This window comes from Coenobita brevimanus, chromosome 110 (genome assembly GCF_032717465.1).
Source record: "Coenobita brevimanus isolate Jiangsu-jjx chromosome 110, ASM3271746v2, whole genome shotgun sequence".
NCBI classification, from domain to species: domain Eukaryota; kingdom Metazoa; phylum Arthropoda; class Malacostraca; order Decapoda; family Coenobitidae; genus Coenobita; species Coenobita brevimanus.
The window spans coordinates 41,257,842-41,271,824 of record NC_137063.1 but is presented as its reverse complement, the minus strand read 5'-3'; the positions used below and the strand labels follow the sequence as shown (position 1 = coordinate 41,271,824).

Below are 13,983 nucleotides of genomic sequence, written 5' to 3'. Positions count from 1 at the left end.
AGAACCAAAGAGGAAAGTGAAGAGAAAGAACTGGAAGGTAGCGAAGACGAAATGAAGTAGAAAGGAGTATGGAGATAGAAGGGAATAAGTTAGGGAAAAGGAAGCAGAAATCGTGTGAAGGGAAAAAGGAAAAAGGAGAGGAAAACGAAAGACGAAATGAGGAAAAGAAAATTGGAAACAGTGACGAGAAAAGCAAACAAAATGAAATAAAAGGAGATAATATTAGGGAAAGGGAGGAAAAAGAACAGACGAGCGAAAGAAAAATAAGAAAAAGGAGAAGGAATGAAGATGAGAGGGGAAAAAGAAGGAAGGAAGAAAAACGAAAAAAAGAAAGAAATGAAGGTGAAGGAGGAAAAGGGAAGGAAGTTTAGGAAGGTATCAGAATATAAATAAAAGAAAGACTGAAGGGAAATGAGTAAAAAGGAAGGAAGAAACAAAACGTGTGACCAAAATACCCCTCTTCTAACCACATCTGTGTTAATGACGTCATGAGTAGCAGATGACGTCATGATAGCTAATGACGTTATGAGGGTCCCCTCACCTTTAATTTTCAGCTCTGTGGCAATTAAAGGGACTCATTACCTTTAATTACGGGGGCTGCAGGTAACTTAATTAGCGTACTCATATTGTCATTAAATGGTTAGGCCAATTTTCATCCCCTTTGTGGTTTGTTAGTGTGCAGGAATTAGCTGTTGGTTAACTGATGTTCTTTTTACCAGCATTGTGAATGAATAATCCTGCCCACCCCATTAATGATCAGTGGGAGATGGGATTAGGATGATAATGATGACATAAGTGATGAAGTGGTGATGAAAAAATGACGTGACCAGCTTTAGTGAGGAGGCAAATTGTAGTTGAAAATGCTCGGTAGTTCGGGTACTGTGCCACCGACTTATAATTAAACTGGGTAGTGACTGAGAATTACTATTTGTGGTACCCAGTTATGTGTATAGTGATCCTGTGCATGTGGCTATGATAGTGTAATGAGAAAGTTATTAGTGTGCTAAGACTGGCTAATAAGGGAGTGTCGTACTTAAGTTTAATGAGCCTGTGAATGTAGCTATGATATTGTAATTAGGCGTCGTTACGGGTATTAAAGACGGGCTGTTAAGGGAGTGTGCTGTATTGTTAGGCAGTCTTGAGTGTATTGATCCTCAGAGATTATGGCTGATTATAAGGCAATTCAATTCCATGTTGGGCTAGTAAGGCTGGGAAGTGAGGGCTAGTTTTATTATTAGTGTGTCTGTGAATGATTGCGACACAAATTACAGGACGTTGGTAGTCATGGTTGAGTAATTAAAACTGGCTAACGCGTGCTGAGCTGCTAATTAAGCCAGTCTTTTTTGTCCCGTACCTGTGGATAATTATGGAGTAGTGTGACCATCGGATGACAGTAATTATACGGAATTGGGCCGCTATGACTAGCTAACAAGTGTCACTTATGTGCGCCTGGTTCCTGTGAATGGTTTTGACTGACATTAGACGGCACTGGAAGTCATAATCGGGTAGTTAAGAGTGGCTAATGAGTTACAGGCTAATAGTGAGCCAAGTCTAATGTACTCAGTACTTGTGAATATTTCTGACTAATTTAACGAACGGTGAGCGACTTCAGTGTAATTAGATGGCGTTGGAATACACAGTTGGGTAATAGCTACAGCGGGCCAGTCATGTGTACCCGGTTCCTGTGAATGATTATGCCAGTAATTATACGGCGCTGGGGGCAACACTGAGGTAATTAAGACTGGCTAATGAACGCTAGACAGTTGCGCTGCCAGTCATGTGTTGTGCCAGTGAGCGTGATGGCGGCGGCGGCGGCACCCAGATGGCACAGGCGGCAGGAGGCGGCGGCAGGGTGGCTGGAATAATGACCGAGGAAGCTCACGCCCCCGCCGAGGAAGCCTACCCCGCCGGCCCCGCCATGCCCCAGCCCCGCCCCAGGCCGTGATCGTGATGCTGGCGGGTAGCGTGGAGGCGGTGCTGGGGGGTATGCGGAGGTACACCGATCTCCGCAGATACTCAGAGTCCGTTCTCCAAGGCTGCCGCTACTTTGCTACCGAGTGTGCTGTGAGTAGCTGACAAACTGTTTCCAACTCACTCTCTCAATTCCTGTCTATTATCATTCACTCTGTGTTTAAACTGATCCATACTTACACTACCTCATGTTTATGCTATTTCATGATTTTATACGTCTTATTATTATTCTAACCCGGCTACTGTAAATGGTAACTTTCGCCCCCTCTTTCCTTCGCATAATCCCTTTCGCTAGAGAATGTACATTGTGGATTACCCTGGCTTAGGTCAAACGATTACTCTCAGCTTAGGAAAGGACCATCCGGCCAGAGGGTTTAGAGACGATCCCCACTTAGATGTTCTGTCTCATCGTGCCTTGTCTTAAATGTCTTGCAAGAGGACCTAATTTCTTTTATCTTCATATATTTATTTATTTTTACACCGGTACTGTCTTCCATTTATTTATTTATTTATTATTATTTTTTTTTACACCGGTACTGTCATCCCTTGCTCTGTATAATTGCTTTGGTCTTCCTTATCGTAGCTTCTTGTGTCTATGCCTCTCTTGTCCTTCCCAGTGTGTTTTTTCTGTACTACCCTGTCCAACTGGAACGTATCCCTGCCCCATTGATATGTCATCGATCTTGTGTATCATTAAGTCTTCTTTTCATATGTACCTAGTAATTACGTGTAGCCATTAATCAGACAGCTACCCTACTTCATCCACCTTGTCCCCCGTATAACTACCAATGTATTCTCTACCTCTTCACCTCACTGCCACTGTGCCATTACCTTTAAGCACCACAGCGCCCCCCCTTCCCCTCCTACACACACCACTGATACTGCCACTACACACACCATGAATACACCACTACTGCTTCACTTTCTCACTTCCACCCCCATTCATCACCTTCCGCAGTTCCTCTCACCATCACACCCGCTTCTCACCATTGCCACCAACATTGCACATCACCACCACAGCAGCCACGCTTTCCTCTTCACCTCCACCATTACTGCGTCTCATCACTACTTCCACTTTCACGCATCACGAAAATCACCACCACATTTGCTACGTATCAGATAGATCACCACAACTTCTCTTCATTACCGCCCTTGCCCATCATCACCAGAACAGGCTACGACCACCACCACTCACCACCACCACTACCACTTACCACATCACCAGCATCACTCACCACTTTCACGTATAGTCCACCTTGCCCTTCATCACCAAAACACGGCACGACCACCACCACTCACCACCACTACAACTTACATCATCACCATTATCACTCACCACTTCATGTAAAATCCACCATCACCATCATCACTCACTAATCCACTTAGAGACAAGACCATCGTCACCATCACTTTAGCCACGCTCACTTTAACTTCCCACCATCACTACATACTTTTTCCGCCGCTCTCCACGCAACTTTATAGCAAGGATGTGCCCCAACCTCACTATCTTTACCCCACCCCCTCCCCATTTTGCCACCATCACCACCATCACATTCACTACCTTTCCTTACAATCCCCATCGTCAGTTTCACCACATCTACATAAACTCTCCACCATTACCATTATCACCACCACCACCAGTACTGCTTCAACTGGCCATTATCACCACATCCCTTCCCCACAGTTCTTTACTCAGTCTTACTACCTCGACCCAATCACCACTTTCGCCTAACGATCATCACCATCCCCTCATAACCTCCCCATCATCACCACCTCTCTTCTCCACAGCTTTCTACTCACCTTTCATCTCACCACAAGCACCGTCACCTCACAACATAAACTCCCAATATCATCACTTCCCACCTCCATCCTCACATAACCTCATCACCATCACCTCTTCCCTTCCTCATCCCCGTATAACCTCACCACCATCACCTCTTCCTCTCCCCATCACCACATAACCTCACCACCACTTCCCCGTTCCCACATTATCTCACCATCACCACTTAGGCTACCTTCCACATCCCCAGATTGACTCCCCACCATCACCTCCCTTCTCCATCCCCATATTGACTCTCCATCATCACCTCCCTTCTCCATCCCCACAATGACCCCCCCACCATCACCTCCCTTCCCCATCCCCTCATAAACTCCCCACCATCACCATCTCCCTTCCACATCCCCACATAGCCTCACCAACATCATCTCTCCCCCTCCCCACTCAACTTTATAGCAAGGATGTGCCCCCAACCCTCCCTCCCCTCTTTGCGACCATTACTCAGTGTCTGGACCACCGTCGTCCGGGATTGATGATGGGAGGCCGTCTTACCTGCCGGCTCCAAGGGGTTATGACATGATAGATAGAGAAAGTAGATAACGAAAGGATAAAGAAGGTAGATGTGGACAGATAGAGATGGATAGATAGATGGAGAAGGTAGATAAAGAAGGTACTTGTGAACAGATAAAGTCTTGCTCGATAGATAGAGAAGTGGGATAAAGAATAGATAGAGATTTTTAAAAGATGAGTTTGTATTATGTGGACATATAAAGATGAATGGATAGCTGTACTTATTACACACACACACACACACACACACACACACACAGGGAGGGAGGGGGGAGGAGGAGGAGGAGGACAAGATGTAAAAACAACTATATTTTACAAAGGACTTTCTAGTGACTGAGCGCTCCCTTGCAATTTTTTTTTATCCCCTTGAGAGAAGTGTAAGCAGCCTTGAACAAAGTTTCCTCCCGTTATATCATCCCAACCACGAGATATGTTGCTTGCGTGTGGATGTTTTGTCGTTCAGAGAGAGCGTTTAGGTAGTTTTGGGGTGATATTGTGGATCTGACATGCCTTACTATGCTCTGTTCACTCTATCTTTGTCCTAAAACTTCCACATATCCATCTTCAATGCAGTGCTGTTACAAGGGATTTACACGAGTATGATGCTAGTCACGAAGAAGTGCTATTGAGAGGATGTAGAGCCGTGGTATTGTCTCTTTCTGCCTTTTAGCAACGATGAAAAAGCTGCGAGGTGGCTAATTTGAGGTGGACGAACTTCTCTTTCAAGTATTAAGTTTCGTCGAGATGAGAGATTTTTGCAAAGTTAATGCTGATTGTTCATTGTCGGTTTGAGCTGATTTATGCATTGTGTGTGTGTGTGTGTGTGTGTGTGTGTGTGATCCGTACATGTAACTGGATAGAAGTGTCAAAAATATTCTTTACTAGTTATTTTTAGACCATTTAATAGAAGCCTTTGCAGTGTCCAAAGCATCCTATAATGACACAAGCTGGGCAACACACGTGATGGATAGTTATACCTAATGTTTTGACAGGCAGGCTGTTCACGTGTCACCTGCTGCGTTGATCCCGCCACGCTTCTGACACACACACACACACACACACACACACACACACACACACACACACACACACACACACACACACACACACACACACACACACACACACACACACACACACACACACACACACACACACACACACACACACACACACACACACACACACACACACACACACACACACACACACACACACACACACACACACACACACACACACACACACACACACACACACACACACACACACACACACACACACACACACACACACACACACACACACACACACACACACACACACACACACACACACACACACACACACACACACACACACACACACACACACACACACACACACACACACACACACACACACACACACACACACACACACACACACACACACACACACACACACACACACACACACACACACACACACACACACACACACACACACACACACACACACACACACACACACACACACACACACACACACACACACACACACACACACACACACACACACACACACACACACACACACACACACACACACACACACACACACACACACACACACACACACACACAGTTACTTGAATGAATACGACGTATGGCAAGTTACTAATTTTTTAGGTGGGGATTTTCAAACATTAATGATGTTACAAATGAAAATCACTTAAAATATTACGGTGATCCTGATTCACTTTCCCATCTAAAATTCTTGGGTGTAAGATTCGTTGCAGTTGTGGGTAGCGGTAATGTAATTGGTGGTGAGAAGTAGCGTCATTCAGCGGATCACCTCATTAGCCCGTCCCCTGTGAGCCCTAGATTCGAGAGTGGCCGTGTTTGCCCACCTCCAGTACGGCTGTGTTTACTTTCCTCCCGTGGTAAAGGAGACGCCACAAAAATCTTTACCACACTCCCTCCCTGTCTTGGTATTCCTCCTCCTCCTCTCCCACTACCCCCTTCCCCCTTACTTCCACACAAGTACCCCTCCCAGCATCCCCCACCTCCCCCATTCCCACCATTCAGTCTCCCAGTCCACCCCCTCGGTCACCGCCACCCCTCCTCCTTACCCCTCCCACCTCCACGGGAACACCTTTCCCATCCTCTCCCCCTATCTCCCCATCCCCCCATCATCACCTCCCCAGCCTCTCCCTCCACCCTTACCACCACCAGCATCGAGCCTCTTCTTCCCCTCCTTCTCTCTTTCCCTCCCCTCTCCCATTCCCACACAAGCACCTTTCCCAGCCTTTCTTCCCTCTCTCCCCATCCTTGTACCTCCCAGCCACTCCCCACCCGCCTGTTCATGCCTAATCTCATCCTTTTTTTGCCTATTCCGGCCGCTACACTGTACGTCCCTGTGTCCACTTGCCTTTCTCTTTTCCCATCTGAATATACCTACCTCAACTTGCCTATCACTTTACCTTCCTACGTATCCCTGTCTGTCCATGTCCGTCTCCATCCAGTCCCAGTGCGTACCAACCTATCCGTCTCCCGCCTCTTGCTATGCCTACCTGTTTATCCATATGCCTGCTACCTATCACAGTCTCCTGCCTGACTGTCATTATCCTGTCCCTACCTTCATTTTGCTTACACCCTGTACCCAGCTGTGTACTTTGGATCCACCCACCTCATCTCAGTTTACCTGCATTACTCAACTATTCTAATAACCCTCCGTAACTACTTACCTGTCGCCGTCAGTCTTAACTCCCTTCATCTTTCATACATTAGACTCTTCTGCCTTTCCTCATTTTAGATAACTCTACATCGTTCCACGTTTTATTTCCCACCATTCTGTACTTATCTTGGCTCTTAAAATATCAGCCCTCTGCAGCTCCCACCAGTCGCCATACAATCCTGATTTTCCCCGACGCCTACCCTGCAGACTTCTGACTATTGCCCTCCCCCTTTCCTGGTTTATCCTACCCTAATTCTGTCTAAGCTTTACAAATCTCTACCTCCCCACCTCCTGCCTATCCCTAACCCTCTTCCCCAGTTCTACCCTGCCTCCGCGAAATCCTGCCTCTCCTGTCTGTACCTCACCCCATTTCCTGCCTAACCTTTACTAATTTATGCCTTCCCCAACTCCCTCCTGCCTAACCGTACACCTTTCTGCCTAACCCTATTGCCTTTTGCCTCCCCCCTCCCATCTTGCCTACCTTTGCTGTACCGAGGCTAGGCAGGGCAGGTCAGGAGGACAGGACAGGCTGGGGGCGGCAGACACCTTTAATACGTGGCTCTTGCAATTTATATATGTATTATCCTGTGTGTGTGTGTGTGTGTGTGTGTGTGTGTGTGAGAGAGAGAGAGAGAGAGAGAGAGAGAGAGAGAGAGAGAGAGAGAGAGAGAGAGAGAATATAAGCACATACAGAGAACACACATGCACATACACAAGGCACAGCACTCCTACATACATTTTCTCTTATCAGGCGAACACATACACCCAAACCCACAGACTCTCTCTCTCTCTCGTGTGTGTGTGTGTGTGTGTGTGTGTGTGTGTGTGTGTGTGTGTGTGTGTGTGTGATTTAGAGGGATAAGTGATGGTTTAAGGGGTGACCAAGGGCGAAAAGACTGAGCTTTAAGGAAGAAGAGGCTCAGGGAAAGTAATGATAAAGGATAAAATAGAGCTTATAAGAAATAGAGGATAATATTGAGCTTATAAGGAGTAGAGGGTAAAATAGAGCTTATAAGGAATTAATGGTAGAGTATATTACAGACTGCATAAAGATGGAGAGTAAAGATAATACAGAAAATATACCTTTGCAACCAGAAATGGGAAGAGGGTGGGGAAGGTAAGAAGGAGCGAGAGAGAGAGAAGAGGGGGGGAGGACGTTTGGAGTATATTGTCAGAATTGAGCTTGGAACAGTGATAATGTGTATAATAAATACTGTAATGTTAGTTGTGCTTGTAATATAGTCCTAGGGTGTAATGATAAGGAAAGATGTTCAAACGACAATAATACTAATATGAGTAATTGTACAGTATGGATGATTGCACTGTTTTGCTTGTAGTAAAAAGAAAATCAACAGTAATAATAATAATAATAATAATAATTGGAACTGGAAGACATACTATCACCATTATCATTGTATTTAACCTTCCCAAATAACCTTAATTAATTCCCACCTTTAATTAGGGCAGTTATTTACCTGGCCACCGCCCTCATTTACACTAACATCAGTGATGAGGTGGTTTGCAGTTAATTATACACCTATTTGTAGCACTAGGGTGACGGGGTAAATGATAGGCTATAATTAGATGCATGATAAAGAGGTAATTAACAGGTATTGTGGTGAGTGTAATTAATTGATGGTTTGATAGGCTTGGGAATTTGATGACGAAAGGGACAGTATTGAAGAGCTAGATAAATGAGTACGTTAAAGGATAATAAATTTTAAGGACTTACTGTATTGAATTTATTTTCTTCCATTCGTTCCCATCTTTTTGATACCTCGTTCTTTTTCGCTGGTTTTATTTTTGTCTCCTTTTTCCACTCCCCCTTTTTTTTTACTCTCTCCCTCCCTTCTTTTTCTTTCCTCCCCTTTCACTCCACGTCTTTTCCCTCCTTCCTTATACTCCTCCTCCCCCTCCCTCACTTCCCCTTTCCCTTGCCACCCTCTCTCCCTCTCCTCCTTTCCCCTTTCTCCTGTCCCCTTCCCCCCCCCCTCTTTCATTTCCCCACTCCTTCACCTCCGCCTTTCTTCCTTACTTTTCATATCGCTCCCTCCCTTTTCCCTACCCCCTCTTCTACCCTTTTCCTCTGCTCATATGTATTCCCCCCCCCCTTTTAGCTGCTCTCTCTCTCTCTCTCTCTCTCTCTCTCTCTCTCTCTCTCTCTCTCTCTCTCTTACACACACACACACACACACACACACACACACACACCTTGAGAATTTCCACCGTTAATTAAAGCACAGGTCGTCCAGTTGTGGCCGCTAGTTTAATTGGCCACAAATTGCCTCTCTTTATTAACATATTCCCAAAGTTTGAGGGGAAAGAGAGGCAGCTGGTCTTTATTTGCCCTCCTTTAGGCGTAACATCATCATTATCTTCCTTATCGTCATCATCAGGCTTATCATCATCATCATCATCACCTGCAGCACCACCACCTTTACCATCTCGACTGCCACCACCACCACCACCACCAGTAATAATAATAATAATAATAATAATAATTGTTTATGCCAATTTGTTCCAGGTTGGCATCTTTTTATGTCCTAATTTTTTTCCGCTATATATTTATTTATTTATTTATTTGCTGCTTTCATTCCCCTCAGCATTTTTACGCTGTGTTAAACTTATCAATTTTTTCTTTTTCGTATCTTTTCACTGGCAGTTTTTCTTTTTCCACATTTTTTCATCTTGTTTCACACACACACACACACACACACACACACACACACACACACACACACACACACACACACACACACACTCTCTCTCTCTCTCTCTCTCTCTCTCTCTTAAAGCTGCGTTATCAGAACTAGGAGAAGGTTGAGCTGAAGAGATGTAGGGGAGGAGACGGAGGTAAAGAGAATATTTTAGTAAGACAACAGTAAACCCTTCCTTTTCTTAATATTTTCTTGTTTATTTGTTGATTTATTATTGATTTTGGATGTAGGGGAGGAGGCTGTCGTAGAGAGAATATTAGAGTGAGGAAATATATCGTCCGTTTATAATTTTGTTTTCGTTAATTTTTTTCTCTGCCGGACGCCTGATTTCGTCCCTGGTATTATTATTATTATTATTATTATTGTTGTTGTTGTTGTTGTGGTTATTTTGCCTTGGAGGGACGAGACTGTGTAGGTAAAAAGAATATTAGGATGAACCAGTACATCGCCCTTGTTTATTTATTTACTTCTTCTTTAGTTTGTCTCAGCCTGCGGACGTTCAATTTGTATATTTGTTATTGTATGTATTCGATGTAGGGAAGGAGGCTGAGGTATTGAGAGGAGTAGTTAGTATGTGGCTCCCTTATTTTTATTATTTTTAGAGAGTCTTTGGGAGATTCTCGATTTGTGATTATTATTTACTCTAACTGTTAAGGTGTTTATATGAAGTAGAAATTATACTGGAGGATGTAGGCTCATGTAATCCACTCCTTCAGGTAGAGGGCATCTTTAAAGTGTTATTCTTGGTGATGTGTGATTTTACAGAACATAGGGAAAGGAAAGGGTTAATGTAATTAGTGTACGTGTTTCATTTCTTCTATATCCTTTCGTCAGCAGCTGGTATGTTCGATGGTAGAAGGTGAAGGAGATGATAACAGAATGGATTGTGAAGTTATTGTGAGGGAAAGGAGAGCGTACCGCTTATGAGGTACCGGTAGAGGAGTTAGGTTGAGGTGTTTATGCAGAGCTGAGGGAGGTTGGATTTAAGACCCTAGTGAGACAGGAACAAAGTAATACCGGGTAATTAAATGCTGGAATGTGGAATGAGCTGAACTGAAGGGTTTTAATTGCATCGCGGTAATGTTGCAGGGAGGGAGTTTTGTTCCCGGCTGCCTTTGAAGAGATGTGGCATTACGGAAGAGATAAACTGATAGGCATTGTGAGTGTAACTGTTAATTGTGAAAGTTTAAGTCGTGTGTGTGTGTGTGTGTGTGTGTGTGTGTGTGTGTGTGTTACCTTTACCTCGCCGTCGCTACCCACACACCACTCTCCTCACCAGCACAGTTTATGAAGCTCTCTAATTTGATCACCGTACTCACCCGCCTCCACCGTCCAGCCAGCCGCCCTGTCCACCCACCGCATATCCCCCGCCCACCTCACCATCCACCACCACCATGACCACTGTCTATTTCATCCCTCTCTCACCCATCTCTTTCCGAATCCTCTTTCTCCTTAGTCCCTCTCCCAACCCTCTTTCTCCTCAATTTCTTTCCCAACCTTCTTTCTCCTGCATCACTTTCCAGCCCCTGTCCGCCCTCCCCACTTTTCCCCGACTTTCTCGACCCTCTTCATCCTCCCAGTACCCCCCCCTTCTTCCATCCCACACCCCCTCTTTCTTCCATCCCACACCCCCTCTTCCCCCTCATCCTCACCTTCCTCTTTGCCCATAACTTTCCATCCACTTCTTTCAGTCATAAACCGGCTACTGTTTGGTGCCTCCTTACCTCTCATGTGCACCCATCTTCTCACCCTCGCCTCTACATTCCCCTTCATTCCTTCTCTGCACTCCCACTCTCTCTGGCATGCAACTCTGCTTCTATCAGCATAACCACTTGTCCTGAGCTCGCTACCTTTCCAGGGCCCCGCCTTCCTCCTCAAGTGCATCCACCCACTATCTCTTTATCTCTCCACATCCACCCACCCCACATCCATCCACTGCTTTTCATCAGCTCATACTGGGGGGAAAAAAAAAATCTGTCTCGTCGCTCCATGCCCTCTCGCTGGACCTCTGCCCGCAGTTAATCGGGATCCTTTGACTCCAGTTCTCTTATATTGTGAAGGAGTTAATGAAAGCTGTATTTAGCCGCTCGTGCTGGAAAAGTCTATCACAAGCCAAATGAAACCGTGAGGAGAGAACAAGAACAAAAGTATGTAGGTAGATAGATAGATATACAGATTGATTGATTGGCTCATTGATATAGATATACAGTACGTCCTCGGGCAGAAGGAGTTAAAGAATACCTCGTAGTCTTAGTTCACAGTCCTTCCCTTTAAAATCTTTCCCTAGAGAACATGTGTGTCTCCTGTGATTTGTTTTCCTTCGTACCCCTCGTACCCCGATGCTGTCCTCACTTCCGTACGATCCCGTCATATCCCCAACGCCCCATTTTCCCCATTCCCCCATTGCCTCTTCATTCCTTCACCCTTCTTCCTCCATCCGCCTCCAACACGCCTGCAGTACTGTCCCATTGTCCCATTCCTTCAGTATTTCCTCCTTCCTCCACTCCATCTCCACCCTCACCGTAGTATCTCGATTCCTTTTACTGTGCTGCCCCATTTGCTCATTCCTCCATTGTTTTTCCTGTTTTTCCTATTCCTCCACTCATTTCTCCACCCGCAACCCCAACATATCCTATCGATTTTTTTTTTTTTTTTCGTTTTTTATGTGATCGACTCTAGACCCCGACATGACGGTCTCTTCCCTGAAGTACAGCAAACCCGTCCCCGGCAGTCATTTCAGTGATGACGTTTAAACAACAGGATATCTAGTCAAAGATGTCACATCAGATTTGGAGTAAATTGGGTGAAAATTGACGATTTGATGCCCATTTAAAAATTTAGACCCAGCCCACCTGACACTGACCTCATTACTGCTAACTGGAGAGTGACCCCCCTGATGTGATGAGACATGTTACAGGATGCAGATTTGACAGATGCACCTTTAGGTTTTAGTTTCATGTCGATATGACGAATTCGAAAGGAGTTATGGTGATTTTTTTTTTTTAATAGGGTACATTTGGGGGCTTACAGCCTGGGCCGTGGCCCACTTTGGTCCAAAGATAATCAGGTGATCAGAAAGTCATAGCCCATAATCCCTGTAATTTTAGTCAAAATCGCACCAGTTGTTTTTGAGTAAAGTTGGTAACAGATAGACTTACAGACAGACAAACCAAGTGAAAAACAATACCCGTCTCCGAGCCCCTCCTTGTCGGGGACAGGTAATAACTTACAGGAAAATGCCGCGGCGTAACATGCAAAACAAATCGCCAGGGAAGAGGTGTTACGAAGCCTCGCGTGCCGCCCAGAATGAGGGCTGGAAACGGCAGGCATCTTCCTGCAGGTGGGCGCATCAAGGGCAGGAAAGAAGTGGGATTTGTTTTTGTCTGGTGGCGTGTGTGGCCGCTTTCATTCACGAGATTAGGAGGCGAGGGGGATTAATGAGACAGACAGACAGACAGAAACAATGTGTGTGTGTGTGTGTGTGTGTGTGTTTGTGTGTGTGTGTGTACCTTATTGTTCATTGTCATCGGGATTAGCTCTCTCTCTCTCTCTCTCTCTCTCTCTCTCTCTCTCCCCCCCCCACACACACACACACACACACACACACACACACACACACACACACACACACACACACACACACACACACACAGTTAGTCATCACGGTCATAACGGCCTTCCATCACATAATGTCAGAGTTTCATTGTTATCAAGACATTTACGCAACTGTTAGCCATTGCATCGCTTCAGATCACCACATCCATCATTTTGCTGTCATCACCGAACACCATCAGAGATAAAGATTACTGTTAACCACGCATTATTTCTTATTTTTCCATCACTATAACTCATTCCGGCAAAGAACTGTCACCACCACCAAAACATCCTTCTTGATCATCACCTTCTCATCACATCACTAATCATCACAGCCCTCCCTCACCACCACCGTCACCACCACCCCCTCACGGCCCTCACCCACACCCTTCGCTAACTACCGTCACTATTACGCGTTTGTTTTAACCTGACAAGAGATCTGTATACCTCTTCTCAGTCTAGTTAATGGCCAGGTTTTGTCACATTGGAAGCTATATTTGGCTAGTAACCGTGAAGACATTTTTGCCTCATAGCCAAGACACTGGAACTCACGCAACTACTACTTAGGATTCAGATTAAGAAAGTAGATCAGGATGATAATCAGCTATAATCACCACACACCTCCCTCATACCACC

The 13,983-nt window shown here is 45.2% G+C and overlaps 1 protein-coding gene across 1 annotated transcript in view; it reads left to right on the top strand.

The window, feature by feature from the left end:
• Window positions 1-1,947: 1,947 nt before the first annotated feature.
• CdGAPr (GTPase-activating protein CdGAPr) overlaps window positions 1,948-13,983 on the top strand; it is a 350,099-nt gene continuing 338,063 nt past the window's right edge. Inside the window, exon 1 of the mRNA XM_080286103.1 lies at window positions 1,948-2,064. Coding sequence (XP_080142229.1) covers window positions 1,951-2,064 — 114 coding nt within the window. The 5' untranslated portion in view covers window positions 1,948-1,950. The remainder of the gene's footprint in view (window positions 2,065-13,983) is intronic.